This window comes from Muntiacus reevesi, chromosome 22 (assembly GCF_963930625.1).
Source record: "Muntiacus reevesi chromosome 22, mMunRee1.1, whole genome shotgun sequence".
Taxonomy (NCBI): domain Eukaryota; kingdom Metazoa; phylum Chordata; class Mammalia; order Artiodactyla; family Cervidae; genus Muntiacus; species Muntiacus reevesi.
In genome coordinates, this window is record NC_089270.1 from 22,815,421 (window position 1) to 22,828,639 (window position 13,219).

Here is a 13,219-nt window from a genome sequence, read left to right on the forward strand (position 1 = left end):
TTCCTTCCTGTCTCTCCAGGCACTCAGCATTTCTCTGTCAAAGGCAGCAAACCCAGCTGTCTGGATTGAACTTGAACCGTTGTACCCCTGAAAAGGCTGCATCAACACAAACTTCTTTCTCAGCATCATTTTCATCATTTGTTTGTGACAGCTTATACATAAGTTGTAATCATCTTCTTTTGAGTCTTCTATCCCCAGTGTCTGAGGATTAACTTTTTAGACCACCATCAAAATCAGGAGCTTAACTTAGCTAAGACTTCACAACCAAATTTTCTTCTTGGTCAAAGACCACAAAGAGTTGAAGACTCTTCTGGTCACATCCTCAGCTCTGTGCATATCTAACCATCTTACAGGGGAGATGCCTCCACCTAAGGGACTGTGACTGTAACTGTGAAAGATACAGGGAACTTGACTCACTGCAATGAGAAATCTGGCATCATCTACATCTTTTAAGTAAGTCCTTGGCTGCAGAAGTAAGTCCTGGCTTGGCAGAACTGGGGGAGTATAGTGGTGACACCCACTCACTTCCCACTTCACTTCTATGGGAATGGGAATCTCTGTGACTAAGATCAGAGGCGTTTACTGCTCGTAATATTCTGGGAAGATTTCTTACACTGATGGCCAAGGTCATTAATGCCTACACGATATGATGTTAAAGTGCATTATTTTATGAGTTTTGTATGAGTATGTTTGGAAAGTGACATTGCCAACAACAAGTTGCAACAGACTTTTTAATGTTTCCTAATGCAAACTAAACCTTTGTTGTTTAGTTGCTCAGTTGTGTCTAACTCTTTTGCAACCCCATAGATTGGGATTTTTCAGGCAATACTGGAGTGGGTTGCCATTTTCTTCTGACCCAAGGGATCAAACTTGCATCTCCTGCCTGCTCCTACTGCATTGCAGGCAAATTCTTTACCGCTGAGCCACTGGGGATAAAGTAAACATAGACAATGGCAACTCCAACAGTTCATGTGGGGACTACTGGGAGTCTTCATGGCCCATGAAGGCCCCTGAATTAATAAAAAAGAGAACATCTATGCTCCCCCAAATCTCCTTGTCACTTCATGGGCGTTTTCTTATTGCTCTTCCACCTCGGAGCTTTACACCTGCTATTCCCTCTGCCTGGATGCTCTTCCCCCAAATATCCTCCCAGTTCACTCTCTCACTCCATGTTGCCTTCTGCTCACATACCTGAGCAGAAAATAATGTACCCCATCACTCTCCTTCTCCACCTCTGCTCTTCTCCAGAGTAGTTAAAACTGACCCTATACACTATACATTTATTTTTTATTTATTAGCTCTCTTCCCTAATAAAATCAGAAGCAGACTTCTCTTATGGTCCAGTGGTAAAGAGTTCACCTGCCAATGCAAGAGATACAAGTTTGACCCTTGGTCTGGGAAGATCCCACATGCCCCGGAGCAACCTCGCCTGTGTGCCGCAAGTACTGAGCCCAGGCCCCCTGCCGTCCATCTTCACTCCAGGAGAAGCCACCACAGTGAGAAGCCCATGCACCGCAATTAGAGAGTAGCCCCCACTCGCCACAGCTAGAGAAAGCCCGTGCTTAGCAATGAAGATCCAGCCCAGCCAAAAATAAATAAATAAGACACAGGGGACATAAAAGGCTTAAAGACGTTGGCTGGTTAATAAAACAAAAAATCATTTTAAAAAAGTCAAAGGCATGCAAGCTCCATGGCTTTTTTATTTCTCGTTCCCTGATGTCTCTGCAGAGGTTAAAAGAGTATCTGGCACACAGTAGATGCTTAGTAAATATCTGTTGCATGAGTGAATGAAAGTGAAAGTGTTAGTCTTTCAGTAGTGTCAGACTCTTTGTGATCCCATGGACTTGAAGCCCACCAGGCTCTTCTGTCCAGGGAATTCTCCACGCAAGAATACTGGAGTGGGTTGTCATGCCCTTTGAGTACTAAATGCTTTCTACCAGAGCTTTCAGAGCTCCACGCCATATCTCAAAAATCTGACAAATGCACTCTTCACCTTTTGCAAATCCTGTTCACATGGGGCTGTCACTAGTCTTATTTAAGCATGACTCCAGGATCTAGGCGAGGCATTTAATCAAACACAAATAGTTGAAAATGAAGGGAGCAAAGATCTGAAAATGGAGGAAGGGGTAGACTTGAGGATTTTCTGCCATTTTGACTTATTTTCTTCATTCATGTGAGATGTCTGTTACTAATCTTATTGCTTAATACTTATGCTTTCTAACTACTTTGCATTTGTCAAAAAACACATTCCAGATAATCACATCTCCCCTTCTCCCCTTCACATTCCTTGCTCTCAATATAAAACTTGTTCATTGCCTCTTTACCTCTGATTTAATGGCTTCTTCAATGGCTACATGTTAGACTGGCAAATTACACTTTTTATCATGATAAAATATAAAAGAGGAACCCTTCCTCCTTGGTGGTTGAGCTTGGGTCAGGGAGTGGCAAAGAAGAGCCCTTTAATGTTCATTCCATTTATTCCCAAGAAGCCTCTCCCTTCTCACTCAGATAATACAGTACTTCTTTGCAGGCTTTGTCCTAAAACAAAGCTCTAAAGGTTTTGATTTGAAATCCATGTCTAACCTGTTTTTCATTAACTACCTGCAGAAGACCATCTGTGTAACTGTCTGAGTGTCAATATTTACCTAAAGACGTTTCAGGAAACATGGTTTGATACATACATCAGACAGAAAGTCACAGTCATGTTGAAAGTACCTAGTCAGGCAGGATGACTGTACTGCTTGAGATATGAGAAGTCCATTTCCATAAAAACAGCTAGAAAGCTAGATCATCTAGCCCTGAGATGAAGTAAACAATAGGGACACCAGAGAAGAAATTCAGCACATACACGTGTACATAACACAGGTGTTCCCCTTCCATCAGGTTTCAATTTGCAGGGTCAGGAAGAGCAAACACACGGGAAGAAAAGATCTAGCTGGAAGTCCCCACCAAAGCAAGAAATATGCAAGTGGATGGGGCTCTTACGAATCCTTTGTGAGTGTGTGCGTGTGTGCTCAGTCGTGTCTGACTCTTTGGGGCCACATGGACCATAGCCTGCCAGGCTCCTCTGTCCATGGGATTTTCCTGGCAAGAATACTGGAGTGGGTTTGCCATTTCCTCCTCCAGGGGATCTTCCTGATCCAGGGATTGAACTCGTGTCTCCTGTGTCCTCTGTATGGCAGGCAGATTCTTTATCATGGAGTCATTGGGGAAGCCCATGAATCCTTTGTACCCAGGACCAAAAATGTCCAAATGCCCAGGGCTGATGTTATCCATGGGGTAGAATTTGAGGCATTGCCTTCCCCAAATTCCCTCCACACTAGAACCCTGTACCTTTCCTGGGAGCTCTACCATTACTGTCCTTCCTATGAGTTACACACTGGGAACGTTGTATCTTCCTATGTCAAACTGCAACAATCTTGTTCCCAGGAAAGACAGGAAGGGTGGGGTGGGAAGGGAAATTGTGCTCTCTAACTCACTATGGACACATAGGATGGGTTAGCTTCTCCTACCAGCAAGTTTCCACTTTAGATAAACCTTCCCCAACCTTTCCACCATCAAGCATTCCTTTTTGAATTTCTTCTCCATGGACCCCATGTTTTGAGTGACTCTGCCTGCCAATCTGGGGCTATTATAGAACATTAACTCACTTCCTCCAGTCTTGTCTATGATTAAAGATATGACTCCCGATCACAGCTTCTGATCAGCTTAAGATTTCCAGTGCCATTTCCATAAAAATGGCAGGAATATGTTTACAGGAATACGATGTTTTAGACACTTTACTCATTTTGTTTTGGTAAAGATATAACTGATGTTTGGCCTGGATTCCAACCACAGAGCTTCAAAAACCACTGAGGGACTTTCCTGGTAGTCGAGGTTGGGAATCTACCCTGCCAATGCAGGGAACCTGGGTTTGATCCCAGTTCCGGGAAGATTCCACATGCCGAGGGACAACCAAACTCATGTGCTACAACTACGGAACCTGTGTGCCCGAGAGCCTGTGCTCTGCAACAAGAGAAGCCACTGCAGTGAGAAGCCTGCAGTGACTGCAACAAAGAGTAGCCCATGCTTGCCGCAACCAGAGAAAGTCGCATGCAGCAACGAAGGCCCAGCACAGCCAAAAAATAAATTAATTAATAAACAATGAAAAATCCATTGGGATTTCCTGAGTGATGGGAGTGTCTTTGTTGTGCTACTGAGGTGACTCAACGCAGGCCCCAAGATACTGAAACATCAGCCTGGTCATGTGATTAGAAGGCTGGCACTTTGCGAGGAGAAGGGGACTGGAGAGCAAGTTCAGTTGTGGCCACTGATTTAATCAGTCGTGGCTATGCAATGAAAGTCCAGTGAGAGCTCTGCACGTCAAGGCTCAGAGGCGCTTCTCGGCTGGTGAACCCACCGATGTGCAGGGAAGGTGAGGCGCCCGGACTCCATGGGGAGAGATGAGGAAGCTCTGCATCCAGGGCCCTCCCAGACTTTGCTCTATGTGTATGTATTATAAAAAAACCCTGCAGTCCAAAATGACATTTTCAGTGAATTCTGTGAGGTGTTTTAGAGAATTACTGAACAGGGTCATGGACACCCTCTAATGTGTAGCCGCTGGGTCAGAACCTCAGGTGGTTCTGAGACTTGCAGCTCCTGTCTGAAGTCAGAACACAGCTCTTAAACCTGTGGCGTGTGTGTTTAGCCATGTCTGACTCTTTGCAATCTCATGAACTGTAGCTCGCCAGGCTCCTCTGTCCATGTGGTTCTCCAGGCAAGAATACTGGAGTGAGTTGCCATGCCCTCCTGTAGGGGATCTTCCCCACCCAGGGATCGAACCTGCATCTCTTCGGTCTCCTACATAGGCAGGTGGGTTCTTTACCACTAGCGCCACCTGGCTCATCCAAACAGTAGTTACACAATGAAAGCCGTAAGTACCTAGTTCAATGGGCTCTGCTGTAGACTGTCCAGGCATGACCCCAGGACTCCTTTTCATGACTAAGTGGTTAAAAGGCAATCTCTTGAATATGACCTTGAGCAGATTATGCCGTCTCTTGCTATGTCTGTTTCCTCATCTGTAAAAAGAGTATAACAGTACCTATATCCTCTAAGCTTTGAAAGCATTAGATCAGCTCATGTGAAGCCTGAACTTGGCATGTAGTGAGTACTCAGTAGATGTAATCATTATCATTTTGGTACAGTAATTTTTTTTCTAAAAACATATTCCTTGATAATTGATATCCCTGCAGCTGTTCTAGTGAAGAAGATTCTGCCTGTTTCCTGGACCTGATTTATTATAAATTGATAGCATCCTCCTGCCCATCGGAATGATTATCTCTGAGCCATCTGAAACCAGTGAATTTTCCCCAAATAGATGCTCTCTGATCACACCTATTTTAGTATTTTCCTCTGTCCATGGAGAATCCCATGGACAGAAGAGCCTGGCAGGCTACAGTCCGTAGGGTCTCACAGAGTCAGATATGACTGAAGTGACTTAGCACACATGCATATACCCTTTGGATGAACTTCTTCACATTTAACGGAAGTTATATTTTTATAAAATTTCTTCTATACCTTGGTTTCACAGCTGCCCTATGTTCCTCTTCCTTATTTTGCAAACTAGAGTTTGGAATGGGGAAGGGAGAGTATATAGCAAGTTCAGATGTAACAAGAGCTCATGATGGTTATAGTGATTATGAGCTAATGCAGAAAAATTTTAGTAGCATAATAAAAACACTAATTTGAGCGTTCAAACAAAGTGACCTGCATTCATCAATGTTCTGTAAAAGAAAGTTAAAAATTGACCAAGGAGCAAAGAGCTCAGAGTATTCTCAGGAGAAACCCAGCCTTATAGAGGCACATATAGGAAAAATACTGCTATGGCATCTTAATAAAAATGCTCCAAGACATTCTAATTTGTGGATTGCCTGAGTGCTTGCTATAAATGTAAACGCAACATAGGACAAGAGATCTTGAGTTCAAAGAGTACAAACCGATATGATACCAGGTCCTCTCATCCAGGGTGAAGTAGCAGAAGCCAAGCCTGAACAGAGGTACATAAGTTTCCCTTGTTAACTGAATGTAGAGCATCCTAATGAAACCTTCCATAAGCCAAAATGGTGTAAAGCCAAGGGTCTCCCCAGATTTTTGAAAATTCACTTTAAACCACTTCTGTTTTAAGAAAAGCCTACATTAAATATGCAGCCATGAAATTAAAAAGGTTTTTCTCCTTGGAAAGAAAGCTATGACAAACCTACACAGCATATTAAAAAGCGAGACATCATTTTGCTGACAAAGATCTTTACAAAGCTATGGTTTAGCCAGTAGTTATGTACAGATGTAAGAGCTAGACCATAAAGAAGGCTGAGCACCAAAGAATTGATACTTTCCAATTGTGGTGCTGGAGAAGGCTCTTGAAGAGTCCCTTGGACTGCAAGGAGATGAAATCAGTCAATCCTAAAAGAAATCAGTCCTCAGTGAAGTAAGCCAGAAAGATAAAGAACATTACAGTATACTAACACATATATATGGAATTTAGATAGATGGTAGCGATAACCCTATATGCAAAACAGAAAAAGAGACACAGAAGTACAGAACAGACTTTTGAACTTTGGGGGAGAACGTGAGGGTGGGATGTTTTGAAAGAACAGCATGTATATTATCTATGGTGAAACAGACCACCAGCCCAGGTGGGATACATGAGTCAAGTGCTCGGGCCTGGTGCACTGGGAGGACCCTGAGGAGTCAGGTGGAGAGGGAGGTGGGAGGGGGGATCGGGATGGGGAATACGTGTAACTCTATGGCTTATTCATGTCAATGTATGACAAAACCCACTGAAATGTTGTGAAGTGATTGGCCTCCAACTAATAATAAAAAGAAAAAAAAAAAAAAAGAAATACTTATCTACCAACAATCACAATTGGCAAATGTTATCACTTCTTTTGTCATTTGATAGCTTTTTTTTCTTTTAATAAATAAAGGAAATAGTGTTCCAGGAAAAAAAAAAAAAAAAGAAATCAGTCCTCAATATTCATTGGAATGACTGAAGCTGAAGCTGAAGCTCCAATACTTTGCACCCAATGCGAAGAGCTGACTCACTGGGAAAGACCTTGATGCTGGGAATGATTGAAGGCAAAAAGAGAAGGATGAGAAGGTTAGACAGCATCACTGACTCAATGGATGTGAATCTGAGCAAACTGGGAGATAGTGGAGAACAGAGGAGCCTGGATGCTGCAGTCCACGGGTTCACAAAGAGTTGGACACGACTTAGTGACTGAACAACAAACAACACATTAACGTGGCGACAGCATAAAAGCAAAAATCCTCCTCAGATTTCCTTCAGTCGCAAAAACAGGTACAATCATACCACATCTTTATTGCAATTCATTGTGCTTCACAGATAGTGTGTTTTTTTACATATTAAAGGTTTGTGACAATCCTGCATCAAACAAGTACATTGGCACCACTTTTTTCAGCCTCATTTGCTCACTCAATGTCTCTGCATCACATTTTGGTAATTTTAGCAATATTTTAAACTTTTTCATCATTGCTATATTTGTTATGGTGATCTGTGCTCGGTGATCATTGGTGTTATTTTTGCAAAAACAATATGACTCTCTGAAGGCGTCAATGATGATTAGCATATTTTTAGCAAGAAAGCATTTTCAAATTAAGGTATATACATTCCTTCTTTAGACAATGCTATTGTACACAATAGGCTACAATATAGTGTAGGTTTTGTTTTTTTTGGCTATATTCTCCACGTTGTACAGTACATCCTTACAGCTTATTCTATACCTACTAGCTTGTGAAGTGAAGTGAAAGTCGCTCAGTGGTGTCGATTCTCTGTGTCCCCATGAACTATACAGTCCATGGAATTCTCCAGGCCAGAATAGCGGAGTGGGTGGCCTTTCCCTTCTCCAGGCCTAGTAGCTTATTTTATACCAAATAGTTTGTACCTGTTACTCCTTCACCCTTATATTGCCTCCACTCCCATCACTGGTAAGCACTAGCTTGTTCTATATGAGTCTGCTTCTCTTTTTTTTTATATTCGCTAGTTTGTTTTTTAGATTCCACATAGAAACATTACGTCTTTCTCCGTGTGACTTATTTCACTCAGCACAATGCCCTCCAATGCAGGGCGTGCCCTCTAACATGCCATCCATGTTGCCGCAAATGGCATCATTTCATTCTTTTTTTATGGCTTAGTAGTATTTCCTTGTCTGTCTATCTGTCTATCTACACCACATCTTCCTTATCCATTCTTCTGTTGATGGCTTAGATTGTTTCTGTATCTTGGCAATTATAAACAATGCTTCTATGAACATTGGGATACATGTATATATTCAAATTAGTGTTTTTGTTTTCTTCAGATATATACTCAGGAGTAGAATTGCTGGGTCATATGGTAGTTCTGTTTTTAGTTTTATGAGACACCTACTTACTGTTTTCCACATGGGTTGCATCAATTTACATTCCTACCAACAGTGTACAAGGGTTCTCTTTTGTCCACATCCTCACCGATATTTGTTATTTGTATTCTGTTTGATGACAACCATTCTGACAGGTATGAGATGATATCTCGTTGTGGTTTTAATATGCATTTCTCTCACAACTAATGATGTTGAGCATCTTTTCATGTGCCTCCTGGCTATCTCCATGTCTTCTTTAAAAAGATGTCTATTTGGCTCAAGGACAGAGGAGCCTGGCGAGCTATAGTCCATGGCGTCGCAAAGAGTTGGTCATGACAGAGCATACACATGCACACATGCATACTTTTTAATTGGGCTGTTTGCTTTATTGATGTCGAGTTATATCTGTTGATGTATTTTGAAAACTAACTCCGTATTGGTCATCTCATTAGCAAATATTTTCTCCCATTTCAGTAGGGTGCCTTTTCATGTCATCAATGGTTTCCTTTGCTGTGTAAAGGCCTAAATCTAATTAGGTCCCATTTGTTTATTTCTGTTTTTATTTCCTTTGCTTTAGGAGACAGACACAGAAAATATTGCTACAGATTTATATCACAGAGTATTCTATCAATGTTTCCTACTAGGAGTTTCATGGTTTCCAAAATCTAATATGCACTGGGAAACCAAAAAATTCATGTGACTTGCTTTCTTATGATATTCACTTTATTGCTTTATTGCGGTTCCAGGGTGGTCTGGAACCAACCTGCAATATGGCCAATGTGTGCCTGTACTAGCGTGGGCCTTTCATAAAAGCAAAGTGATGCAATGTAAACTTCTGAAAAGTGGGGTTACCATATTCAAGAATTCTAAACAAAGGAAATAGTAAAGCAGCATCTGAAACAATGGGAGGGTTGCAACACTCCTAGATAGAATATACAGTCTTAAGAAACCAGCTAACCTTTCATCTTCAATGATAATGTACTGAAACTGCAACCGAAATCTGCCCTCTTGATCTTACCACTCCAATAAATTAACCACACTCTGGTAACCACAAACAATCAACAGTTTTGTAGAAAAACACAGGCTCATTGCTCATTTGTGTTGGGGTGTATATGTGCTTTTGTGTGTAAGAGGGAAAAGAGAACAGAAAAAACTTAGTGATAAGGGTATTTAGAGAAATCTGAGAGCTTTTTGAAAATTGTGGTTTAAAAAAAGCATAACATAAAATTTACCACATTAAACATTTTTAAGTGTGCAGTTCAGTAGTGGTGAGAATATCCACATTACTGTCTGTGAAACAGATCTACAGAATTTAACTTCTTCATTGTACGGAACTAAAACTCGATCTCTATCAGGCAACAAATCTTCTGTTCTCCCTCTCCCCAGACCTTGGCAACCACAATTCTATTTTCTGCTTCCATGAGTTAATTTGACTACTTCAGATATCTCATTATAAATGGAATCAATCATACAGTATTTTGCCTTCTTATTACTGGCTTACTTCTCTTAGCATAATGTCCCAAGGGTTCATCTATGGTGTAGCATATATCAAAATTTTCCTCCTTTTAGAAGCTGAATAATATTCCACTATATGCATATGCCACACTTTGTTTATCCATTCATTCATCGATGAACACTGGGATTGCTTCCAGCTTTTAGTTATTGTGAATAATGTTCCTATGAACCTTAAGTGTGTAAATATCTCTTGAAGATCCTGCTTCCAATTCTTTGGATATTTACCCAGAAATGGGATTGCTGGATCATCTGGTAGTTCTATTTTTTTTTTTTTAATTTATTATTATTTATTTATTGGCGGCACCTTGTGAGATGCAGGATCCTAGTTCCCTGACTGGGGATCAAACCCAGACTCGCCCTGGCAGTGAAAGTGAAAGTATTAGTGTCCAACTCTCTGTGACCCCATGGACTGTAGCCCACCGGGATCCTCTGTCCGTGGAATTCTCCAGGCAAGAACACTGGAGTGGGTTGCCATTCCCTTCTCCAAGGGATCTTCCCATTCCAGAAATCGAACGTGGGTCTCCTGCATTGCAGTCAGATTCTTTACTGTCTGAATCACCAGGGGAGTGGGGAGCCCCAACCACTGGACACCAGCGAAGTCTTGGTAGTTCTATTTTTAATTTTTTGAGGAACCATCAGACTGTTTTCCATAGTAGCCCTGAGTTGTTTTTAAATATTTGCTCTCATACATCTCATTCATAAATGCTAGTTTTTTGAGAGAGGAGGAAAATAGGAAAGAGAAAGCGAGGCAGTGGGAGCCCCTCTCAGGCTAGAACCTCTTTCTTCACTTGAACCCCTCAGTTCCCCCACCCACAGCACAATTTCCCTTTTTTGTTCCCTTCCCTTCTTTCCGGTCACAGGACGCCCAGCCCTCCCATTCCCTTGTGGCAGGCAGAACCATGGCTCCCAAATAAAATGTCCACACAGTAATCCCTGGACCCTGCAAATGTAACGTTACATGACTAAAGGAAGTCTGCAAATGTAATTAAGGTTCCAGGCCTTAAAACAGAGAAATTAGGGACTTTCCCGGTGGTTCAGCAGTTAGGACTCCGAGCTTCCCCTGCTGGGGAGAGGGGTTCCATCTCTGGTCGGGGAACTAAGATCTCACATGCCACTCACACAGCCAAAAAGTACAAATTAAAAAAAAAAAATCAAAATGGAGAAATTATTCTGGATTATCCGGGTGTGGCCCCAGAAGGGCAAGCTAGAGAGAATGCAAGGACGAAACGGATTCCACGCACTGTAGCTGCGTCTCCCTTGCAGTTATCCTTGAAGCCTCTCTGCCCCTCACTTGTAAAACATGATGCATTTTCATCATTAAAAAAGATCAGAGCACAGAAGGTGAAGCACTGAAAATAGACTTTATGTATATATTTTTTCCTTTTTTTTCTCTAAAAGAGAATCACTCTGTCCATACTATTCTGTAACTTGATTTTTTATTTATTAATATATATGTGGACACTTTCTGATATCAATATAGAGACAGCTGACCCACTTTTTCTCATTTTTAAGTGATGACATAAAAATGGCTACAAGTTACAACCAAATAATATCATACCCCACAGATGGCCACTCAAGCTGTCTGCGTATTTTCACTAGTACAAATGAATGTCCATCAGCCTATATTTTTCCAACCTTATGCAAGTATTATCTGTATGATAAATACCTAGAAATGGAATTACTGGGTTACAGGGGGTGTGCATTTAGATACTGATAGATACTGCCAAAATACGATCCCCAAAGAGCGCCAAGTTTACTCCTCCATAAGCAGAATATGAGAGTGCCTCTCAGCCCACATCCTCTGCAACCCTGGTCTTCGTACCTTTTTTTCCACATTTACCAATACTTAGATAGAAATGATTTCTCATTGTGTTATTTACATTTCCTTATTTCTCAGTGACCTATAGCATCTTTTTGTATATTTGTTTTGTATGTTATTTGTAATTCTTTTCATATCCTATTCATGTCCCACAAAAGTTTTTTCATCAAGTTCTCTGTTCGTATTGATTTACTCAAGCTATTTTTATGTTAACGAAATGAATCTTTTGTCAAATGTGTTGCAAATGATTTTCCCCTGTGGGTTCCCTTCTGACCCCACTAATAGTATTGCTTGCTGTCATAAATTATAAATTTGTATGTAGTTAAATAGATCGATATTTTTCTTTTAGGCTTTTGGTTTATATTATGGTTGTAACTGCTTTTCCCACTCCAAGATTATTTTTTAAATTTACCCATATTTTGCCTCTTTCATTTCAATATTTTATCCATGAAATTGTTTCATGAAAGAGGAGAGATGGAATACAGATTTACCCTTTTCTTCAAATAGCTAGACATTTTCATAACATCATTTGTTAACATAAGCCTTCTCCTCTCTGATAAAAAATGTCTTTTCTTATAATAAATTCCCAAATCACTTAATTTATTCTGTTATTGACCTCCCTATTTTGGTGTCAGTACAAATTATTTTAACTAAGTACCTTTACAATATATTTTAATATTTTCTTATTTTTAGACATCCTCTAGCTTTGAGGGCATGTTAATTTTTCACAGGAACTTTTTATCAAATTTCAAACTTTTTCTTAACACTTTGATCTTCTATATTTTGATTTGATTCAGATAAGTTACTGTTACAAAGGCTTGATTTTACTTACCCAGATAGATGCCATGATATCCCACCTTTCTCTTGAGTTGAGATCACACTAACCTATTAAAAGAAAAATAAAGCACTGAATGGTATAAACTTGGAATTCAGAGCAGAATAATCTCAGTCTAACCCTTAGACTAAAACTCAGAAAACAGAAGCCAATATTCAAAGAAAAATCATCTCAGGAAGACTTGTCTCTAATATCAAGTACTCCATTTGCTAAACAAATGTTTGCTGATAACTAGCTACAAGGGAAATGGCAACCCACTCCAGTGTTCTTGCCTGGAGAATCCCAGGGACGGCGAAGCCTGGTGGGCTGCACAGGGTTAGACATGACTGAAGCAACTTAGCAGCAGCTACAAGGGACTGTGATAGACCTGTGTGTGTCTGTTTCTGTTCAGACATGTTCAACTCTTTTGCGACCCCACGGACTGTAGCCCACCAGACTCCTCTGTCCATGGGATTCTCCAGGCAAGAATACTGGAGTGGGTAGCCATTCCCTTCTCCAGGGGCTTTTCCCAACCCAGGGTTCTCCTGCACTGCAGGCAGACTCTTCAGCATCTGAGCCACCAGGGAAGCCTCCCAACATCATAGGGAACAAAAAAAAAAACTTGTCCCTTCCCCAATTTTTAACTGGCTTCAGTTTGAATCCTTGTGTTTCTGAAGT

The 13,219-nt window shown here is 40.9% G+C and overlaps 1 protein-coding gene across 1 annotated transcript in view; it reads right to left on the reverse strand.

Moving 5' to 3' along the window:
* The window catches only part of ANXA3 (annexin A3), a 69,831-nt gene that overhangs the window by 53,115 nt on the left and 3,497 nt on the right, over positions 1 to 13,219 (reverse strand). The window contains exon 2 of the mRNA XM_065914001.1: positions 12,560 to 12,612. Within this exon, the coding sequence (XP_065770073.1) occupies positions 12,560 to 12,574 (15 nt within the window). The 5' untranslated portion in view covers positions 12,575 to 12,612. The remainder of the gene's footprint in view (positions 1 to 12,559; positions 12,613 to 13,219) is intronic.